The sequence below is a fragment of the Camelus ferus genome, chromosome 22 (assembly GCF_009834535.1).
Source record: "Camelus ferus isolate YT-003-E chromosome 22, BCGSAC_Cfer_1.0, whole genome shotgun sequence".
Taxonomy (NCBI): domain Eukaryota; kingdom Metazoa; phylum Chordata; class Mammalia; order Artiodactyla; family Camelidae; genus Camelus; species Camelus ferus.
This window is the reverse complement of record NC_045717.1, coordinates 26585947-26607563: the sequence shown is the minus strand read 5'-3', so window position 1 is coordinate 26607563 and position 21617 is coordinate 26585947. Positions and strand designations below refer to the sequence as shown.

At 58.1% G+C, this 21617-nt stretch overlaps 1 protein-coding gene and 1 long non-coding RNA gene across 6 annotated transcripts; one reads left to right on the top strand and one right to left on the bottom strand.

Moving 5' to 3' along the window:
- Window positions 1–644: 644 nt before the first annotated feature.
- LOC116659081 lies at window positions 645–3120 on the bottom strand. The gene is made up of 2 exons (XR_004314384.1): window positions 2070–3120; window positions 645–1965 (listed from the first exon to the last, which is right to left on the bottom strand). It is a non-coding gene; the product is annotated as an uncharacterized LOC116659081 (long non-coding RNA).
- Window positions 3121–3230: 110 nt separating this feature from the next.
- PWWP3A (PWWP domain containing 3A, DNA repair factor) lies at window positions 3231–19708 on the top strand. 5 transcript variants are annotated; one of them, XM_032466123.1, is made up of 10 exons: window positions 8250–8503; window positions 9490–9592; window positions 11319–11389; window positions 12628–12704; window positions 13112–13172; window positions 14687–14762; window positions 15078–15128; window positions 15655–16091; window positions 17129–17217; window positions 18594–19708. In XM_032466123.1, the coding sequence occupies exons 1-10, from the start codon at window positions 8387–8389 to the stop codon at window positions 18646–18648; spliced, it is 1137 nt and encodes a 378-aa protein (XP_032322014.1). In that variant the 5' UTR covers window positions 8250–8386; the 3' UTR covers window positions 18649–19708. The 5 variants fall into 5 exon arrangements, with proteins under 5 accessions (XP_032322017.1, XP_032322015.1, XP_032322016.1 ...); XM_032466124.1 differs by lacking the exons at window positions 12628–12704; window positions 13112–13172; window positions 14687–14762; ... (2 more) ...; window positions 17129–17217; window positions 18594–19708 and adding exons at window positions 3232–3403; window positions 4260–4388; window positions 4944–5029; window positions 6100–6170 and having other exon boundaries at window positions 7763–8503; window positions 11319–11362; XM_032466125.1 differs by lacking the exons at window positions 12628–12704; window positions 13112–13172; window positions 14687–14762; ... (2 more) ...; window positions 17129–17217; window positions 18594–19708 and adding exons at window positions 3250–3281; window positions 4260–4388; window positions 4944–5029; window positions 6100–6170 and having other exon boundaries at window positions 7763–8503; window positions 11319–11362.
- The last annotated feature ends 1909 nt before the right edge of the window (window positions 19709–21617 follow it).

The window sequence follows — 21617 nt, the reverse complement described above, 5'->3', positions numbered from 1 at the left end:
ACCTGAGGTCTAGGCAGGAGCGATTTAGTACACAGTGCCAGCCTCCCCTCTATTTTTCATGTTATGGGTAAGGGTGCTGGGTAAGAAAAATGTTGCTCTGGGCTATGCAGGGCTTCCTGGCACAGTCCATTGGGCAGCCCCACTGTCCCCTGTGTCACTCACTCTGCTGTTTGGGACCCCACCCTGGGGCACTGCTCCCCACAGGCTGCACCTGCTTTACCACTCTGGCCACAGGGAAGAGGCAGTGACCCCGGGGAGTCTCCCTGAGACAGGGAAATCAGGGGGTTATCGGGCACGTGCACTGTGTGGAACACTGCCAGTAACAGAAAGGAACAGGCGTGATACACGCCTGAGGCTCAGACATCTCTCCAGGGCATCGTGCTGAGTGGGAGCAGCAGCTCCAGGGCTCCAGGTGGCACGGTTGCGTCTGCAGAACATTCCCACGGTGACAGGGACAGAGAAGAGTCGGGGTACCCGGGGGGGCGTGGCAGTGGGGTGGGGGTCTGTCGGGGTGGCTGGAGGGAGCTCTCTGTGGGGACAGAGACGCCCCGTATCTTGATGGGCAGTGGTTACGGGAGGGACTCTACACACACGATGCAGTGACTCAGAAATACACACACATACTCACACACACTATATCCACGTCACTGGCCTGGTTTTGATATTATGCTACAGTTACATAAGCTATAACCATTGGAAGAAGCTGGGTGACAGGTACAAGGGATCTCTCTATATAAATTTTTGCAAAATTAGAAAATAAAAACCAAAACCTTCCAAGGCACACCCAAGCCCTGAGGAACTCCCCTGCTCCCATCATCCCCACCCTGGTCCTGGCCTCACTAAATTCCTCTGCCGAGCTGGGCTTTCTGCCACCACAGGGCCTTTGCACAGCTCCCTGAGCTCTGAAAGCCCATTCAAACATCAGGTTTCAGGGTTACATCTATGTCTCTGACCCCCGCCCACATGCAAACAAGGCTGTCTCTGTGTGGCTCTCACAGCCCCTGCGCTCCGCTGGTGTTACCTTCGTCAGAACCTGTGTTTATTTTACGATGCAGTGGTTGACAGCCTGGACTCTGGAGCCACATTTCCTGTTTCAAACTTCAGCTCTTAGACAAGTGACTTAACCTTTTTCCCTCTTAGTTTCCTTGTCTGTAAAACAGATTGTCAACGAACGTCTGCTGGTGTAATCCTCTCCTCTGATATCTGAGCTGCCTTGTAACTCGGTTTCACCAAGAGAACACAGAGGATGCGAGGCGGTTCCAGTTCCGAGCCTGAAACTTCTTCGGGACTGGCCATGTCCAGCGCTGTGGTCTTGGGAACCTGGAGCAGCCATGCGAGAAGTGAGCTGGCTTCCTGCTGGAGTGAGGGGACAGGCCCTGCGGGCCCAGGGAGAGATGCACACCTGGCAGGCGCGGGCTCCACCAACTGCCCGTGAGCATAAGCACAAATGAGGCCACTGGCGAGGCCAGCAGAACCATGGGCCGAACCCAGGCCCGACAGCTCTGCGGGTCAGCGAGATGGGTGGTTTCAGCTAACGGGCCGTGTGGCGCTTTGTTGCCATGAAAACCAACACAATGGGGCTCAGTGTGATACCAACCTTTCAGGGCTCTTGCATTAAATAACTAATTTTATTATTAGCTGATTATTATAAAGTGCCCATAGTAGCGCCAGCCAACAGTGTTCCAGTGTTGTGATTTCACTAAATGTCTTCTCCATCAGGCTGTGTTCTGTGTGTGCTGTTTTCCTCACCACTGTATGCCCAGTTCCTGTCACCGAGCAGTCACTCAAGTATTTGCTTAAAGAATTAAGTCTATACCCCAAATCATCCAGACTCACAGTTGCACAAAAGGCGCCACTTCTAAAGCCGTAGAAATGACGGGCAGACTTGCCAACAGAACATCCTTTAACAAGATCCATTCTTCTCGGAAGTCTGTTGTGGCTTCAATTAAAATCTTTCTCCTTCTACTGGGAACGGATCATACACATTTTTCTCTTGTTATTCAAGACATTAAAAAAAAATAGCTTCCATCGCATTTTAGCTAACCCCTCCTCTATTGTTGGACACTTACGCGACTCCTGATGTTTTCCGCGATCTGAATAATGCTGCAGAAGACATCGCTGCACGCTCATCTTTGTGCACATCTGATTATATATCCTCAAGATAAATCCCTGGAAGTGGAAATTGCTGGGTTGGAGGGTCTGAAACATTTCCAAGGCGTCTGACAGATAACGTCAAGTTGCTTTCCAGAAAGGTACCAATTGCCGCGTCCCAGCGGCCAGAAAGGCGACCGCCCATCTCCTACCCTGCGCGGGGGCCGGCGGGACGATGTCTTCCATCTGCGCTAATTTGATGATGGGTGAAAACATATTAAGTGCGTCACCGAACCATGAACCAAACCAAAGATTTAAACGTATTTACACGCACGCACACACCCGGTGAGCCCGCCGGAACCAGAGCCAAATCCGTATTTTCTGAAACGACTAAAACGGAACATCGCAACCGCCTCTTGGACGGAAGCTCCCCCGGTGTTTCGGGCCACTCGGGGCCGAAAGGGGCCGCAAGGGGACCACAGCGACCTTGTTAACGGGACCCCGAGCCGCGCGCCATCAGCCCGACCCCGCCGTGTCGGACACGCAAACTTCCCCAAACCAGGGCCCAGGCCCCCAACCCCGACGGGGGCCGGGGTGTCTGGGGCGCCACGCTGCACACCCGAGACCGGCCCCGTCCGTAAACCGACAGCAGAACAAGGGGGGAGGCGCGCGGCCACGGCTGCTCCCGCCTCGCCGCGCACCGACGCACCCCTCCGAGTGGGCGCGCAGGCCCCTGCGCTCGGGTCTGAGGCCGGCCCTGGGAACCCTGGTGGGCCGTGGAAGGTTCTGGAAGGCGCTCCAGGTTCTCCGAGGGCCTGGGCCGGGAGGGGCCTCGAGGGGCCCGGAGAGGCAGAGGCGGGGAGGGAGGCGCCGGTCGCCGAGGGCGGGGCGCACACCCAGCGGGGGCCGGGCCCCTCAGGGCCTCGCGCGGGCGCGACCGGGAAGATGGAAGCCCCCGCCATCGCCGCCCAACTCGCGCCCGCCCGGCAGTCAGTCAGACTCGCGCGCGCGCGCGCCCGCCCGGCCGGCCCGTCAGTCAGAGCCTGGCCGGGCGGAAGGGGCGGGGCCTCGGCGCGGGCGCGGGCTCCCCATTGGCCAACTGTGGGGGGCGGGGCTTGGCCACGCCGCGAGGCTGGCCCCGCCCCCGGCCCGCGGGAGTGGCGGCGGCGGCGGCGGCGGCGTTGGAGGCGGTGAGCGCGGTCGCGGGCGGCGGCGCTTGGGGCCGCGCGGGTGCGACCGCCGTTGGGTCGCCGCGGCCTCGTCGCCCTCCGCTCCAGGCTTGGGACGCCGTGCTGGGGAGGCCGGGCGCCCGGTGAGCCCGGCGTGCTGCACCCCTCGGGTCGGCCGGGCGGGGGCTGAGGCGGCGGGGCCGGGCCTGGGGGGAGGGGCGAACCTCGAAGGAGGCTCCCCGTGACCCCTGCCTCTGCTCACTGAACCCCCTCTGTCGCTGTCTGAACCCCTGCTTACCTGCCTGAACCCCACCTCTACTCCCCGACCCCCCACTTCTGCCTGTCACCCCTCTGCTGCCTGAACCCTCATCCCAGTTCCCTCAACCCCTCTGCTGCCTGAACCCCCACTCTGCTCCCTCAACCTGCTTTGCTAACTAGACCCCCCTCCTGCTGTGGCGACCCCCCGTTTGCATGGTTGCACCCCCTCCCCGCCCCCAGCTTCTTTTCCATCACCAGCCAGACCAGCCGTCCTACTGATGTAATGAGCGGTCTGCAGCTGTCCCCGTCCTTTCAGGGACATGGCAGCCGAAAGAGCGGTCCTTTTCCTCCGATTTTATTTTTTTTGCGCGGTGGTCAACTGTTAACTCCCCAAACAGGGGAGGGTTGTAAGCTTTAGATTGTTTAAAACGCCTCTTGTCCCGAGGTCCGAGGCAGGCCTTCAGCACAGAAATGATTTATTTAGGAGCCTTTCAAAAATAATCTAGACAGAACCTTGGGGAGGGAATTTGTCTGTATTTTATTTATGAAAAAAATTCAGGCGTCTCCCTAGGTACGGAGGCAGTCATTTCTCTTTGGCACTGAGCCTCTCAGTGCCAGATGATGGAACTGAACCATCTACTTGAGGATCAAGCCCCCGCTAACCTTTGCCCTTGAGGGTTGTGTCTGCGTTGAAATCGAAAGCAAAGGATGTTAAAAACCACCGTGCAAATTCTGTTGCAGGGCACATCGCGTCAGACCTTCAAGTGCTCTGTTTGTGCCAAATCATTACCACTTGCCACATGAGTCTAAATCATGACGGATGCCAAGTATGTCCTCTGCAGATGGAAAAAGCGATTATGGCCTGCAAAGGTGACAGCCATTATTCTATAATTTCAGGAATTAGAAATGACTTTCGGGTGACAAGTAAAATCTTTATCAGGAGATACCTAGGAGTTGCTTCAGTGAAATAATTGAGTCAGAACAGTTGGCGCTCCTCTCTGTTGGCACCGTTTCTCCTTCCCCATGTAATGGGGTTTTGGTCGAGTGCTTACAAGGTTATAGTTCCGGAAGTGTCTTTTTTTTCCCCATGGTAGAAAAAATTTTTTTTAACAGAGCCAGCTATAAAAAGGCATGTAAGGCTGTAACTCAAGGAAATGTCTGGCAGCGAGGCCTGGTAGTAAATAATGAGAGACTTTCCAGCAACGTGGTAGGAAGGGCGCCAGATTACGAGACAAAACCAAGGTCCTAGTCTGGGTCTGCGCCATCCCTTCAGGCCTCAGTTTCCTGGTCTCAGAAGTCCTGTGGTCATATCCCTTAAGAATCATCTACTGTGTTTGCATTTATGTCTTGCCAGTGCTTCTTGCCTTGGGTCAACTGTTTGTTGTGTCTTAATAACAAGGATTTTTTTTTTTTTTTTGGACGTAGGTCTTGTCTGGAAATGAGAAGTCAGCAAAAAATAAGAGAAAAAAGGAATTTTTTCTAAATGTTCAGATACTCTCCCTAGACAAAAAGCTAAGTTGTGTTTCTTCCATATGGGATTTCCGACACCACACCTCCCACCCTCTGACCCTCCCCCAAAAAAGCTCTTCAGGGCTTCTCTCTTTAGTTACTGTGAGGGCTCGTAATAACCCTGAGAGGAGAACAGCTGCTTTTATTTTATGCAAGTTTGGAAGTTGAGGATCTGTACGAGTATTACGTGTGCTCTCCAGAGAGGTGAGCACAAAAATAGAGTAAATACAGGTTAAACACTAGGTCAGCGCTCGTTGGGGCCGAGTAGGGATACTTCCTTCCCAGAGATTTATTTGTGTGTCAGCCCCATGGGTTTGGAATATTTGATGTCTGGGCCTGTCCCTCTAATAAACTTGCTTAGCACTGAGAAGGCGAAGGCATGGGTGTGTGGTAGCGCATTCCTGTTGGGCTCTTGATTGCCCGTGGTGGAAGGATGTAGATCACCTGGAATGATTAGAATGCCCAGATCGTGTGTGACTGTGGCATCGGTATGTCCAGCGGGAGAATTCCCAGTTCTGAATAGAGAATAAAACCAAGTCGGCTGCAGCCCCAGCTTCCCTGGGTCCCCTTCCCCCTTTCTTCAGAGCTACTCCTAAGCCTGCTTAGTCTGCAGCCCACACTTTCCCCGAGGCTGGGAAGGTAATTGAATACTTGAGTTTAAAAGGAAAGCACATCCTTTTAAACTAAAACACACCTGCTGGGCTGTAAACAGCTTTTAGTGACATTATCATCTACTCTGAAAACCTAACAAAGGAGTTATTTGTGCAGTTGAAAGTAGGATTTGCCTCATAAAAGTCACAATTTGAATTAATTTTTACTCTTATATCCAGCCAACCCTTTCTGTCTTAAAAAGGGAAAAGTAAAAAAAAACCCAGAAAAACGTTCATCAGGGTCCTTGCTGCCTCTAACCTCCCCGCACAGGAATTCCTAGTTGGCTGTGACTTCTGGTTTACGTGGAAGGGTGCGAAGGAAGAAAACGGGTCTAATTCTTTTGTCATCTGAGGAAAAACATGTTTGAAAACGTCTCTGTGGCATTGCTGGTGGCGCCTAACGGCCGTTTCTGTCCCTGCAGAATTACGGTGAGAAGCTCGGGGGCCAAGATCCTGAAGAAGGCTCACATTGAAGGCATCGCTTCCTCACTAGGTGAGAGCACGTTGACGAGTGCCCGTTAGGTTAGAACAGAGGCGGCGGTGGCTTGGGAGAAGGTGGGGACTTGGCTCTCCGAGTGCAGGGTGACCCTGTGCTCCGTTTTCTCCCTTCGTGCAGGGGAACGTGATTCCTTGAGCTGAGGAAGAAAAATGGATCTGCTTTCTTAGGCCTCTCTAGAATTTGTCCCTGGAGCCCATCCTGTTCTTGGCTCCCGGACGGGCCCCTGGCAGTGTCAGGGTCCACAGGTCACGTCTGTGGCCTGCAGAGCACACTGCGCGGGTGCGCTTCCCTGAAGAAAGGGGGAGAGGCTTTTCCTCCCTCCGTCCCTTGTTTTTTGTTTGTTTGTTTGTTTTGGGGTTTTGGTGCATATCGTGTGGTGAGGCTGTAAACTGGTCCTGTTGCTGGTCCAGTCTCTGCCAGAGGTTTGAGAAGCAGTTGGGTGTGTATTTAAATTCCATCGCTGAGCCCAGGGGAGAAAGAACGGCGTGACCACCAGCACCAGCCTTGCTGCCACCGCTGGCGACACAGCTCTCAGGCTGGGGGCCAGGCCGCTGGGCAGTGGGGCGCTTTGACCCCCGCCGGAGCCCAGCTCAGCTCCAACAGCCCTGCACACAGGGCGCCTGCTCCCCAGGGCCCGCACTTCCACAGACCTGCATGCGAACGTGTTTTTTTCTCTCCTCAAAGTGAGAGTGCCTATTCCGTGTGCAGAGAACTTTTTGTCCTGTGGGAAGGTCCACCAGGGTTCCTTCCACTGGTGTCTATGAAATAGGGTCTGTTCTCCTGTGTCTTTGGAAAAACAGCTCTTGTTCAAAGCAGGACGCACACCTCCGGCAGTGTTGACCATCACCCCTTGGGCGCCGTCTTCGCTTGTGGAGACCGTGTTGGGGGGCTGGTTATTTGTGGGTGCCTTTAACATTAAACGGGAAACACTGTGCTGACTGCAGTATTAATGCCTGTTGAGTTGTGGTGCTGCATCCATCATCTTGTTCAAATAAATAGCGCCGTGCTTCTGTGTCGGAATGAACGAATAAAAACTGTTGCAGCGGGGAGGTCAGGCTGAAATTCCAGGGCCCGAGATGCTGCTTTCTGGCTTTGAAGTGCCCTTGCAAAGAAGGGTGGGCAGTTTAGCAGCCCACAAAGAGCCTTTTCGTCTGCTGTTTCTCACCCCTGCCCCACCCCCACCCGAGAATACATGGCCAGCAGAGTTCTTTATTTAGTTGGCATGGGTTTGTATTGACTCTGATTGAATTTGAAATCGTCAGGCTGAGGGAAGATTTGAGGCGCATCTGAATACGTTTTGCTGGTGGTATTGTTCTGTAACCTGGAGGAATTTATCTTTGTAACCCAAACAGGTTAGGGCCAGTCCACTTGCTTTTTGAAAGCATGAAGCCTGGCAGCCCTGAACCCCAGCTGTTGTTTTGTGGCCTGAGTCCCTGGTTTGGACAACGTAGGTGAGGGCCTCCCTGCAGGTCCGGGCGAGCGGTCGCACTGCGGCACCCGAGCTCACAGAACTTCACAGAACAGAGCTGCGTGTCGGTGCCTGGGGCTCTGACATCCCCAGGCTAAGTCCATTCTCTGTCCCTCAGCTTCCCCGAACCAGGTCCCCGTCGCACCCCTGGAGGAGCTGGCCTACAGACGATCGCTTCGGGTGGCTCTGGATGTTTTGAATGAGAGAACGCACTTGTGTCAGGAAAGCTCTTTGACAGCAGAAAGACCCACTCTGTCTCCAAGGGTGAAGCCTGTGGGGCTCGCCCCCTTGCTCCGAGACCCTAGCTCTTTGCCTTTACTCCATGAGGACATGTCGGGCCAGCTCGGGCCTGAGAGGAGGGGGGGTGCACACAAGGGGCTGTCAGCTTCACCCACTCATGAAAAGGACCCCACGTGCAAAGTGGACCCCAAGAAGAGGCTTGGGACAGGGGGAAGCCCACCCAACCCGGTGGTCTCCTCGGCCGGTGGTCGTTTTCAGGACAGTCGTGGATCAAGAGTACAGCGGAAAACCTGGAGCACCCTGAGTAAGAGGAGGAGGAATCCAGCTCAGGAGCGCGGCTTGTGTCAGAAGGCCCCTCTGTCTTCAGAGGGAGCTGGTGAAGAGAGTGAGATGAGGGCGGGCAGCCTGGTAGGCCTGCACTCGCCTCCTAGAGCTGCGGAGGAGGGTCCTCTGGCCCGTGAGAGCCACCTGGGGGTGCCTTTGGGTGGCCCCTCTGTCCCAGATGCCCACGGCCGCCCCGCCGAGCGGCTGTGCCCGGGTGGCAGCCAGAGGCCAAGGGTACGTGTGGCTCCACGCAGCCCCGCAGAGGAGACTGGAAGCGTCCGTCTCACCGAGGAAGGTAAGGTCTCCAGCAGGGCTGGGTCTTGGCACCGGGGTCGGGAGGCACTTGGTTCTCCCACGGCCGATTCGCAGCTGGGCGCCCGTTTGTTTTTAACCAGATCCTAATGAGATCGTTACCAAAGTAGATCCTGAGCAGAGATTTTCCCAAATCCTTTTTGTCTGTCTCTCTTACTGGGCTGTAATTATTTCAGCTGCTCCCAAACACTCATGTGTTTTTATTTGTGTCTGAACCAGCGGAGCCCGGCGGAGCACCTCGGCTGGTACGGCGGTAACGCTGCGTCTGTTCCCTGAGGATTAACTCTTTCATTCTTCACTGTTGTGGGAGCCATCATGCATTCCCGTTAAATTGGCAGGAATCTCAAAAGTGATTAACTCACTTAAAAGGCTCCTGACTTTTTCAGAGTTCCTGTGTAGACGTATTTCTGTGTGGCTGCAGCCCTGTGCTGTGCTGTTCTCCTTTTGGACATTGTAGCATCCCACTTAGTTTTGAAATGCTAATGCAGGGATCTTAATTTCTGCGTGGGTGGGTATCCCGAGCTCTCCCTGCTCCACACATACCCGTACTTGGCGTTTCTGCCTTTATTCTGCCCCTTTCAAGAGGCCGCCTCCCTGGCTCATTGGAAGCGCGGAAACAGGAGCCCCTGAGCCGTTTTCTTCAGGGGAGGTGGCCGCCTGCCACCTTGTCCCAGAGCCGCGCTTCCCCCCACCCCCAATCCCGGGCGGTCTGGCGAAGGGGCAAAAAAGGTCCGCACGGAAGGACCTCTCACCCGATTCCTGCACTTCCCGAGCTCCCGGGTGCCTGCTCCTCCCACCCCGCTTGCTCATCTGTCTTTTAAACGTGCTCTGACCCAGATGGTCGGTCCTAGTCTGCGTTTGAAAGTGGGAAAATCTGTGTCACGGGGCCTGCGCTGCTCACACCAACATTTTCTTGGGGTGAGTCCCCAGGACCACGACAGTGACAGTCTCATCTTCTGTGACCGACAGCCCTTCAGTCTTCCGAAGAGGCACGGGAGCTTGATCCTGTTCGGCTCTGTCCTGGAGGAGGACGAGGAGGACGAGGAGCCCCCAAGGATCCTCCTGTATCGTGGTGAGAAGCAGCCTCAGGGCGCGGGGCAGTGGCGGCTCCCGGTCCCCCACCGCTGTCTGTCCTGCGCAGAGCCCTTGCCCAGGGCCGAGGGGAGGGGCTCTGTGGAAGAGGACAGCCGAGCGGTTAGGTGGGCTCTGTCGCCACCGCTTGGGTGTGGCCTGGCGCTGCCTCGCGGGCCTCCGGGGATGGCGTGCATGTCCATCTGTCCATCCCGAGAGGCAGGGTCTCCAGCCCAGGGCGCCCCCAACGTGTGCACTGCACCATGTCCTCTCTGAGAAGGGATCAGACACAGAGGCCTGACGTCCCAGCTGATGACAGATGGAAAGTTAATTTGCTTGGAACAAAATCGTTTAGAGCCAGTTCTGTTTTCAGGCTCACCCGTGAACCATTCATCTTAGCCTGGTCTGGGTGGGTTGTTTTTTTCTTTAATCTTTTCGTTTTGAAATAATTGTACATTCCTGGGGTGTTGCAGAAATAGTACAGGGAGGTCCGGGGCACCTCTCCCCACACAGCCAGGGTGCAGAGCAGGCCTGTGGGGCCCTGCCACCCGCGCCCAGCCCCAGGGCGAGCGCATCTTGTCGGTGTGTCACGGGCCCGCCGGCCCGAACTGCCCGGTGTGTCTTGGGTTTTTTTCTATATTTCCACGGAGTCTGCTGATTATTCCTGGTGGTGACTGGCTATCATTTACCAGGAGTGATGTCGCTCACCAGGCCCTCCCTCACCCACCCGGCGTCTGGATGGTTCCATGCCTGGGGGGCTGCAGTGCACCTGGTGTGGATTCTGGGGAGTCACTCCTTGCAGGGTTTCACTGGGTGTGGAGAGCGGCACCGTGCCTTTCGCAAAAGGGCATTTCCTTCCTTGTTGCCACCTGAGGGTTGGTCATCTCAGCCCCCAGAAACCCTGGTGTTGGCTCTTTTCTCCCAGTTTCCCCTTCATTTGGTTTGGGGCTTTTTGCTGCTTCCCGGCTGGCCCCTTAGTTGGCTGTCTGCAGCCGAGACCCATTGTCCTCATGGGGCCCTGCCTCTTTTCTTAGAGAGGAGCTCTCCTCGCAGGGCACCAGCCCCCCGCGTGCAGCAGGCAGCCTCCCACCCTCCCCTTGGTCTCCTTTGCCTTCGTGGCCTTCCTGTTGCCGGCCCAGCACGGCAGGCCTCTTCCCCAGCCAGTGTGGATGCGAGCCCAGCTCAGCGTGTGCAGGAACGGCCTCTGTTCTCTGCCAGCTTCTGTTACCTGATTTTTTTTTTTAACATTTAAGTTGTTTACTTGCTTGGGAACTTTTTTGGTTGAGAATGCAGTTAAATTTTGTTCAGAAATTGGTAGTCATGATTGTTTCAGTAATTTTCTTTCTTCCCTTTTGAAGCCGCCGGCTTCTCAGGCAGGTGAGCCTCACAGAAGTTCAGTTTCTCATGGGTCTTCATCGTGTGCCTTTGTCTCCCTTTTGTTTACATGCTCACTTTTTTTTAAAAAATGCTTTACTCTGAAATAATCTGAGATTTATCGAGAAGTGGCAAAGGTGCCAGAGCCCCCGTGAGCAGGGCACGTGGTCACCCCAGGAGCCCAGCCCTTCCCTGACCCTCAGACCTCGAGGTCGCGGGAGTGGCAGACCCGCCTCCCGAGTCCTCGGGCTCCGTTACAGGTGCTACGCTCACAGGGTTGTGTTCTCAGGCTCTTGTGCCCAGCGCTTGATGGGGCTCTGACTCGTCTCTGTTTGTCTTTCTTCCAATTCTAGAACCACGTTCGTTTGAAGTAGGAATGCTAGTCTGGCTGAAGTACCAAAAATACCCCTTCTGGCCTGCAGTGGTAAGAACTCTCTGCCTGCTCGGGCAGGCCCCCCTGTTCCATGCGCTGGGACCGGGGCCGGCATTGTCCCTAGGGAAGCGGTGGGTTTGTGGTGTCAGCGTGGGGACTCGCTTACCTGCAGAAGGGGGTCTAGTCCTTCCGGTGCAGCTGAGTGGGAGGCTCTTACCAAACAAGCTTGGAAAACCTGTCTCCACGAGAGCTCTGCAGTGCGCTCGTTAGCAGTATTGTGCACTTGGACATTTCTCTGTTGCAGCTCTTTAGTTTCTAGATTCTAGGGTTGGCATCAGTTGTATGTGTAACAAGCAGGTGTTCGGGGCCCTGGCCGAGCCCCTGGGCGGTGGGCGCCCGGCCTCGCAGCTGACGTCTGGGCGCTGCCGCCCCCACCCTTGGGTGGGCGCCTGGCCGGCGGGAGTGCTTGAGCTGGGGGCCGCACTCAGCTGCTCTCGCCCCTGCAGGTTCCCCGACTGGTCCCTCTTTGTCCTCTTCTGGCAGAGATGGGCTTCTGACGGTTGTGGCTGTAGTTGTTTAGTTTTTAGGAAGAGACAGTGGCATGTGAATCTGAAAGGTATTTGCCACAATGGAGAAGCTTTTGTTGTCGCGATGAGTCTGATCTCATCCGGGCCAGCATGGCCTCCTGGCCCGCGACAGGTCGCGGGAAGGACAGAGTGGAGGTCCGTGCAGCGTTTCAGACAAAGCACAGACTGCGGGTGAACGGGGAGCCTCGGCACAGCCCTGGGGGGCTGGAGATGGGGGCCCCTGGCCCCTAGCGCTCGCCCCCAGGCAGGCGACGTGCCCCCTGCAGTGGGCGGCCTTCTCCCCAACCTCTGCCCTTTCAGCGGTTCCCTGGGGCCCTGCTGGCTCGCCCGGGGCTCGCCCGGCGCGCTCAGTGATGCCGGTGGAGGGGGCTCCCCGGCGTGCACAGCACGGGAGGTGGGGGAGGGGCTGGACTTCCCCCAGCCGGCTCGTGAGCCTTGGGGAGGCACAGCCACGTTGGCACAGGGTAACTTGCTCTCATTACAAACTGGACGGAAGAAACGCCACCTGACTGTGCTCAGCTGTAAAACCACGGAGAGCGATACTGGCAGTTTCCCAGCGTTTCCCAGTGTCGGTTTTGCTTCGGTCACCCCGAGCCGGTCCTGTTCCTTGTCACCTGCTCCATGAGGTGACGTCCGGAAAGTGTCTTAAAACCCACGATCTTCTGGGTCCTTGATACCCTATGTTCTTGGATTTGCCACCAGGTGAAAAGCGTCAGGCGGAGAGACAAGAAAGCAAGTGTGCTTTTTATCGAAGGAAACATGAACCCCAAAGGGAGAGGGTAAACCTGCTGTCTGCTCTTGAGGGTGCCCCCGGGTGGAGGCTGCTTCTGGGGGGCAGGATCCAGAGCCCCACAGGTCCCCTGGCGCCCACTCCCCGAAGGAGCGTCCCAACAAAGGCTGTGTCGGAGGGCCCAGCTGTGCAGTCCTGTTTTCCAGCTTCAAAAGGCAGCCCAGCCAGACGCTGGTTGGATCTTCCATTTTCCCACAGACCACAGCAGAGTCTGGTCACCAGAGGGGCTGCGAGCAGCCACCTGCCCCAGTCTCTGACTTGCCGTGTGGTTAGCCGTCTGCTCGTCCCCACCACCGGCAGCCTGGCTCCGCGGCCCTGCCCACCTCTCAGGGGAAGGGGACTTTGGGTCACAAGATGGAGTCCGTTCCTGTTCACCTTAGCTCACTCTGCTTCCAGCATCACGGTGGCTCTCAGACGGCTGAAGCACTTTGATTGTAAAGAGAAGCAGGCGCTTCTGGTAAGTGCGTGGCCCCTTGTGCTGTTCTCGGTGGCTGGTTTGGGGGCTGGTAACAGTGTCCTCCATGTGGCTCCTGAAACCGCGGCAACTGTGGGCTGGGCCCCGGCCGTGACTCTTGGGATCCTTGCCCTGAATTCCCACCACCACCTGGGAAGTTGCCGGCCTGTTTCCCTGGCCCTGCGGGCGAGGAGCCAGAGGCTGTGTCCTGGAGGACAGGGCAGCCCACACTGAGGCGGGGGCGAGCCTGGGGCCAAGGCTCATGGCGCCTGGTGCCTGTGGGGATGATTGTTCTGCGGCTGCCCCTGGGGCGGGCGCTGTACACCCTGGGCCCCTTGGAGTGGGGTCCCTGCCTGGGGCCTTGAGCCTGAGCACTGACTTGCGCCAGGGAGCAGTGGGCAGTCCGCACGGGACTCCCAGGACCCTCTGACCAGCCCCCTTCCATGTCTTGTCCACAAGACCCCAGGAGCTGGTCCAACCAGGGTGCCGTCTGTTATCTGTGAAACACCACTTTTCATTGTTCCAATTTTGGAAAACACAAACCACGATTGGGCCAGGCAGTGGGCTTCCTGTGTGGGGAGCAGAGTCTGTGAGTGGGTTCCCCGGGCAGGGGCTGCCCAGAGGGACTTCTGCCGACTGGCTGTCCTTCTAAGGACAGCGAGCTGCAGGCCTCAGTTGGGGCAGCTGTGAGGAAGGTCAGCACCCACGCTGGACCCCAGCCTTTACACTCCCGGGGGTCTGGACAGAAAAGAGAGTGGGAGTTGTGTTTGGGATCTGCATGCCTTAAACACATGAGGAGTGGGCTTTATCACGAGGACGTCTGGGTTGGAGGAGATGGTTCCTGGCCTTGGGTGACCTGGACATGCTGGGGCGTCCTTAGGCCAGCCTCCTGCTTCCTGCTCCCCCAGAAAGGTTGGTTCGAATCCTGACAGGTGCGTGGGGGAGGCATCGGGCCCGTGGTCTCCGAGGGCCCTTTCCTGAGGAGCCGCACCACCTGCCGTCCCCGTGCCGGTCAGCAGGCCTGGCAGCGGCCCCAGGCGCCCTCCTCCAAAGCTGCCCACCACTTGCATCTCGCCCATGGGTCTCTGGTTAATCTCGGTCGTCCTTCCAGCTCAGGGGTCTTCACAACGGTGATGTCCTTGGTTTGCTGAAAGGCCTGGGGTCCCCTCCTGCCAAGGGCAGCACTTCCTCCAGGCCAACCCTCCCTGTTCTGAGCAATGGGCCCAGAGGCATCTTCTCAGTGAGGTGTCTCTCCAGGGGCCCCCAGGCCTCTCCGTCTGCTGCCTGTCGCCTGTACTTGAGTGTGTTTCCCACCCTCCTTCTCTGGGGGTCTCTGGTTCTCTCTCGGTCCCGAGGATCGACCCACAAGTGACTGTTCTCTGAGCAGCCCAGGCCCTAGGTGTGCCTCGGGAGTCCTGTTCAGGGTCCCCTTTATGGACAAGGAAACTGGGGATGCAGAAGGTTGGAAGAGCTCCCCGTGGCCTCCCCTGACGCCCACCACCTGGGTCCCGTTGCAGGACCAGGCCAAGGAGGACTTTGACCAGGCCATCGGCTGGTGCGTCTCCCTGATCACCGACTACAGGGTCCGGCTGGGTATGTGGGGGGCACGGGCGCTCTCACAGGGATGCCCCCGGTGGCCGTCCCGCCGGCCTCTGGCGGCCTTCTCCCCACAGGGGCGGCTGGGCAGGCACCTGGTGGGGGCTGATATCCTGGGCCCACACGGAAGGTGGGTCTCCTCCGAGTCAGAGATTCGGCTGCTGGGAGCGTGCAGGCCGTGGCTCGTTAGCAGGCACCCCGCGGCGCTCGCGCCGCACTGCCCATGCGCTCCCCGGCCGGACGGCGCTGGAGGGAATGTCCTGAGTGCCCGGCCTCACGTGTGACTGGCTCCCTCTCCTCCTGCCCCCGCAGGCTGTGGCTCTTTCGCTGGCTCCTTCCTGGAGTATTACTCGGCTCGTATAAGTAAGTCCGCCAGCGCCTGCTCCAGATGGGACCTGCTTTCTAGCCCTTCAGGAGCAGCAGCCCTGTGTCTCAGCCCCGGCAGGGTGTGCCTGGTGGGGCGGGGCATCCCAGGCGGACCCAGGCTGTGCGGCCGCCCCCTGGTCCATTGGTTTTCTCCCTGGTGTGGGGCCTGGACAGCAGCTCCAAGTGCACACCCACCACTGTTGCCGGTGCCTGCCCATGTGATCCACTGAGTTTGGGAAGCCTCGCCCGATGCTGGAGCATCCAGCCGACCCTTCCCTCTGGCTTTCCTGGGCCTCGATTTTCCGTGACTCTGGTCATTTTGGAGGAGGGGCCAGGCAAAGGGCAGAGCTGGGGAGAGAAGGGAGAGTCCTGTCAGAGGAAGATCCCCTGGGGAACATGGCAGTTCCTGCTTGAGCCGCTGTCTCGGATCCGAGGTGTCCGTGGTCTGCCCGCTGTCTAGCCTGGCCCATGTGGTTGCCAAGGGTGCCTGCAGTCAGTGAGAGGATGTGTGTTTTCTCCGCAGGCTACCCTGTCCGCAAGTCCATCCAGCAGGATGTCCTGGGCACCAGGTTCCCCCAGTTGAGCAAGGGGGACCCCGAGGAGCCTGTGGCAGGGAGCCCCCCAGGCAGGAGGCAGGCCTGCAAGAAAGTCCTCCCCGACCGGTCCCGGGCTGCCCGGGACCGGGCCAACCAGAAGCTGGTGGAGTACATTGTGAAGGCCAGGGGCGCGGAGAGCCACCTGCGGGCCATCTTGAAGAACAGGAAGCCGTCCAGGTGGCTGAAGACGTTCATGAACTCGGGTCAGTACGTGACGTGTGTGGAGACGTACCTGGAGGACGAGGAGCAGCTAGACCTGGTGGTGAAGTACCTGCAGGGCGTCTGCCAGGAGGCGGGCAGCAGGGCGCTGGCGCATGCGAACGGGGACAGGGTCCGCTTCGTCCTGGATGTGCTTCTGCCTGAGGTCAGTGGTCGGCAGCCCTTCTGTGCAGGGGGTCCAGGGAGGGGGGCTGTGGCCAGAGCCCCAGCCCAGCTGCCCAGGGATAGGGTTCAGCCCGATGTCCTCCAAAAGTCCTCTTTGGGCCAGTGTGGCACGGAGCCATCTGTGGGCAGGGCCTGGGGTCTGGGTGCCTGAACCTCTCCATGGCTCAGGGGCTGGGGCTGCGGCCTCGGCCCCTGCAGGTAGTCACTGTGCAGGGGGAGAAGTTCCTCGAGGAAGGGGAGTTGTAACTCTGCCTGATGGACTTTGCTGGGGCACCCGTGGGGCAAAGAGTGGGCACACCACTGCTCTGGGGTTTTTTTGAGTCCAGAGCGAGCACTGCCCTGCGTGTGCGGAAGAACACCCCTAAACTCAGGAGTTTTGAGCTTTACTATTGTGAAAGTTTCAAATATTTAAAAAATAAAACAGCATCAAGAACCCATTCTCCGACTGGAGTAGTGACCTCCTTCCACACGTGCCTCCCGCCCCCTCCTTCTGGACTTTTTATCCTTAAGGACTTCAGCGTGAATCCCCAAAACGGGCAGTCCTGCCCCCAGGGACCCTGGGCCGCGTCTGGGGCCTCTGTGGCTGTCAGAACCGGGTGCCCCGGGCGTCCCGTGGAGGGGCGGGGAGGACGTGTGGTGCCCTGGTGTGTGCCATGGGGACTCCTTCTGAAGTGGCCACAGTACTGCTGTCTCATCTGAAAAAATTAACGAGTCCTTGGTGTCAAGTTATCTATTGCGTATTCAAGTTACCGTTCTGTACTTTTTTTTTTCTGTGAACGTCCACATTTTTTAAACTGCCCTTTTTCGTTTGGGTCCTATTTTTTATTCTTTGCCTTTAGTGATGTGAACACTCACCTTTCATCAAGAGAGCGTTGTTGGTTTAACTTGGGAACCTCGTTACAGGCAGAGGTTTCGCAGGTTGTGCACCTGTCTCTGTGCTGTGAGCCGGGAGGTGTCCGGAGGCTGGTGCAGGCCGCTGGGCCTCGCCTGGGCCTGACCCGTGCTGCCCTCTCGCAGGCCATCATTTGCGCGATCTCTGCAGTGGACGCAGTGGATTACAAGACGGCCGAGGAGAAGTACATCCGAGGACCGTCGCTTGGCCACCGGTAGGCCGCTTGAAGCGCCATCCCCACCTCCGCACACACTGGTAGCCATGCCTCAGGGCCCCTTTCCTGGTGCATCAGCCCAGGTGGGTGCCCAGTGGGTATGTGGACCACAGGAGCCTAGGAGTCACCAGATGGACCCAGCGAAGCCAGCAGTGGCCATTCCTGTCTTACGGGGGCCCAGGGTCTCTGAGCTGGTCCGCTGTGCCCCGTGTCCTTGGCGGGGCTGACGGACTCCCTGATGTTCTGCCCCGTTGCTCTGTCCCCGTGGCTGTTTGCGGAAACAGCCAGGTTAAGCAGTGGCAGCTGCCCGCCGCCCCTGGCCGCCCAGAAGAAGGCTGTGATCAAGATGTTTCTCCGGAGCTGGTGTGCTGCACCGCCCTCGGGCTGGTGGCCTCTTGAGCTCCTAATCCCCTGTCTGGGCGGGCTGCCAGGCCTTGCCGGGAGCAGGCGGGGCCCGCGTGGCAGTGACAGGCTGAAGACTCAACTAGACTGAAAGGCAGGGGCTCCACCTGGGCGCCCGGGCACTGTGTGGTCCAGGCCGCCACCCCGGGACCCCGTCCTCCCTGGGCACAGCCCTGGGTGCATCACCGGCTCGCAGTGGACAGCTGTCCACGGGAGTGGCCGGGGCTCTGTTCCCCAGAGGTCTGACCCACTGAAATGACAGAGGAGGGAGGTCCTTGGGAATCAGAGGTGTCTTTTCTGCCCTGGGTCTAAGTGATTGGACCCAGCATGCTCCATACCCGAGGCGAAGGCACTGTTCCCTGGAGAGAGTGAGGGTGGGCGGTGTCTCCTGTCCCTCTGTCCGTGGTGCTGGCTGGTGGGAAGATTGTGAGTCCTCTGCAGCCTCCACTGCCCAGACCCTCAGACATCCCGTGGGGGTGAGGGTCGCGTGTCATGCATCACCACCTTCTGTCCCTTGCGCCCCGGGGTTGTGTTGCGAGGGGTCTGGAGCAGTTTCGCAGTGTCTCCATTGCGGTGTCCTTGGGCGGCTGTCCGGCATCCTCGCCTGCCGTCGCCCTCAGGACCAGTGCTACCCGTCTGTCCTGAGGGGCGGCCCGTCTGGCAATGATGGGATTTTTATTAACAAAGAATCACTTAAGTGCAGTTTGGTATTTTATAATCTTTTGTGTTTAGTTTATTTTTTCATTGTGTTGAAATACATGTAACATGAAATTCACCATCTTACCCACTTCTCAGTGCACAGCTCAGAGGCAGTAAGCGCATTTACTGTCATGCAACCCTCCCCACCACCATCTCCAGAGCTGTCTCGTCTTCCCAGCCTGAAACCCTGTCCTCATGAAACACTGACTTCTCTGTTTATGTTGTATAAAACACAATTAATGACTGAAATGAAGTTTTCGCCTTTTGTCTTGAAGGGAAAAGGAGATATTTGATAACCAGCTCCTGGAAGAAAGGAATCGGCGTTGCTGAGGCTGGAGGAGGCTGTGCTCGTGCCTGGGAGCCCCGGGACCGCGGGCTGGGCTGTTTTCCTCCCTGTGTCTGTGGGGTGTCTTACTGGCTCTCCTGGAAGTTACAGTTCCTGGAGAGTTTTGAAGGACAAAGCTGCATTTTTTTTTTTTATTTCACTTCAGTGGCTGTGCCTGTGCTGTATGCGTTCATAGAAGGTGCACATTTGTTTTTTATGTTAAAAAGCATCGTATCCAACATTAAACAGGAGTTTTAGACAGACTCTGGTACGAGCCTACAGTTCCCAAGACATCAGCGTAGTTCGACTGCCTCCATGCCTCTGACTCATTCCAAGGACAGCTGGTGTTAGTCGGGGTCAGGCAGCGCCTCAGACCCGCTGCTTTCTCGTGTCCGGCCTCCGCTGTAGCCCTTGAGCCGAGTGCAGGCCGAACCCGAATCTCTCTGCCTCTTTCCACTCAGCCCCGGTGCAGGGACTGAGCCCGGCCACCCTCCTGGACAGCTGGGACGGCCCCACGGTGAAGGCATGTGCGGCCGGGGCCAGGTGCAGCCAGGACAGACACGAGCACACCAGCCCAGGCCCAGCGTCCAGACGCCCAGAGCAGGAGCGGGTCCCAGCGCCGCTGGCCAGCACGCACCCTGGTGCTTAGGGGCCCAGGGCGGCTTCCCAGCCCTGGGGACGCAGCTCGGCACCCGCAGTGGAGCACTTACGCTTCAGTGAGGCCGCGAGGCCAGTCCTGAGCCCCTGCCGCGTGGTCGCCGTGCACTCAGCATCGCACCCGCAGGCCTCTGAGAAGGGCGAGCTCTGGCGGCCCCGCTGCGGAGTCTGCCCTGGTTGGCCTGAGGGGCTCCCAGCTCGCTGCTGTGGCCCACTCCCTTCTAGAAAAGTCCGACCGCAGGACCCTTGGACAGCGAGCACCTCAAGATGGGTTGGGGCGGAGAGTGGGGGCCTGTGGGTGGGGGTCCTGGCAGGAGCACAGCGCTGCTGTGAAGTGTTCTATATGTCTCTGTGCCCAGCTCTGGTTGTGGAGCTGAGCTGTTGACTGACATTAAACGCCGTTTCGCAGCCCTGCCTCTTCTCTCCCGGGCCCGCGCGCAGCCCGCCTCCACTCAGGCAAGCTGTGCTGTCCCTGATGGCCGCTTCCTGAGGCCTGTTCCTCAGTGCACAGGTGGTTCCCATGTTCACCCAGTGGAGCGGATGCCTGCCAGGTCTGCGGCGCGGGTGCATGCTGGGCTCCTGCTCCCGGTCCCATGCCTGCAGGTGTCTCCGCTCCCGGCACTCCCTGTGTCCACGTTCTCTGGCTTCTGAGGACATTTGCCTTAAAACTGCGCCCTAGAGCCAGTGGGGCTGGCAGTGCTGGGGGTGGGAGTCTGTTGATACCCTGGTTGGTGTTGGGAGGGCAGAGCCAGCTGCCCTAACATGCCACGTGAGGAATGTTCCAGAAGGGCCTGCGAGGTGGCCACGGCCCCCCTGGGAAGACAATGCCCTGGGCTGCTTCTGAAATATCAAAAAGACACTGCACCCAGCACGACTCGGGGTGCAGCTGGGGCCCCCGCCGGCTGCCCGTGGTCTGCTCCCCCATCCTCTTCCCTCCCTCCACAGGGGTCTCCCCTCGGCCGTCCTGGGCTCTGTCCGGTTGGAGTTGCAGCCGGCCACACCTCTGCATGGAATCCTCGCTGTCCTTGTGTTCCTTCCCCTCCCAGGGCCTGCACCGCTGCCCTGGCCGCCATCTGCTGCGCCCAGCCCATCCGTCCCTACACCTCCTTTCAGCCGGACCCGAGGCCCGGGGCTGCCTTTTCTCAAGTGGGTTTCCTTTTCTGCTGCCCAGACGGCTGGAGGGACAGTCAGCCCCCCAGTCACGTTTAAGCAGAACCAGTTCCTGGAAGGGGTATTTTCCTTCCTGCACTTCGGCACCTCTCCAAGCCCACTGTTTATCTACAAAATTGACTTAAAAAGTAGTACACGGAGTGAGAATCTCAAGTCAGAAGCAGGTCTGTGCAGTGCAGAGGATCCCTGCCCCCGCGCCCCCCCCCCCCCCCCCCGGTTAGTCTGTACTGCTTAGGCTTTCCTGTGCCGGGCCGGCCCCTCCTCCTCCAGCCGCTGGTCCCCCTCCTCCCTCCCTGCCCCATCAGACCTGCTTCTGGTGGGGCAGGTTCCCCATTTCAGGGCTCTCCTGTGACACCCCAGGGTCTTGACCCAGGTTCTTACCTCCCCCATCCACCTCCCCTCCCCATCCACTCCCTCAGCCTGACATGCTGATTGCCACTCCTGTGTTCGTTGTCTTTCCCTGCGTGACCCAGCCCCTGGAGGCTGGAGACAGCCTTTTCCAGCCACCTGCCTCTCGTGGTCTCTGTGTTGGGAATTCAAGAGCAGTTTGTCTGGATGGGTGGTTCTGTGGTCTCATGAGGTCCCCGTCAGATGTGCCCCAGGGTTGCACCACCTAAAGGCTCTGGTGGGGTTGAGGGCTCGGCTCCCAGAGCGAGGACATCAGGGAAAAACCGTCTGAATAAAGCCGGGACTTGGGTTAGTGAATGTATCCACGTTGGCTCATGAATTGTTAACATCAGTGTATGAAGTGAACAGCAGGGCAGACTGGGTGCTGGGGCCAGGAAACTGTACTGTGTTTGCAACTTTTCCCTGAATCAGATAATTCTAAAGTACAAAGTTTATTTAAATAAAAAACAAAAAACAGCCCCACAGCATAGTCAGTTGTGGGAACTGAGGATGAGGAAGGTTTGCACATGGCAGGTGTCAGATTCCTGTGGACAGAGGCCCTGGGGCCACCCTGCTCTTTTCTCCTGTGTGCAGACTGGGATGCTGATGCGCCCTTCCCCGGACCGCGAGTGCCTGAGAGCCTCGACCCGGCCCGGCTCTGTTCAGCATCCTCACGCAGTTGGGATCCAGGACACACCTGGGGTGGTCCTTGTCAGGACCCAGCCCTGCTGCTCACCTGCATTCGCCCTTTCCAGCCTCA

Excerpts from the sequence above, each read along its gene's own strand:
- PWWP3A (XM_032466123.1), top strand. The coding sequence starts at position 8,387 with ATGCCCACGGCCGCCCCGCCGAGCGGCTGTGCCCGGGTGGCAGCCAGA. Across the intron at positions 12,705-13,111 it reads ATGAACCCCAAAGGGAGAGG|CATCACGGTGGCTCTCAGAC; the intron begins GTAAACCTGCTG and ends CTCTGCTTCCAG. Across the intron at positions 16,092-17,128 it reads TGGATGTGCTTCTGCCTGAG|GCCATCATTTGCGCGATCTC; the intron begins GTCAGTGGTCGG and ends GCCCTCTCGCAG.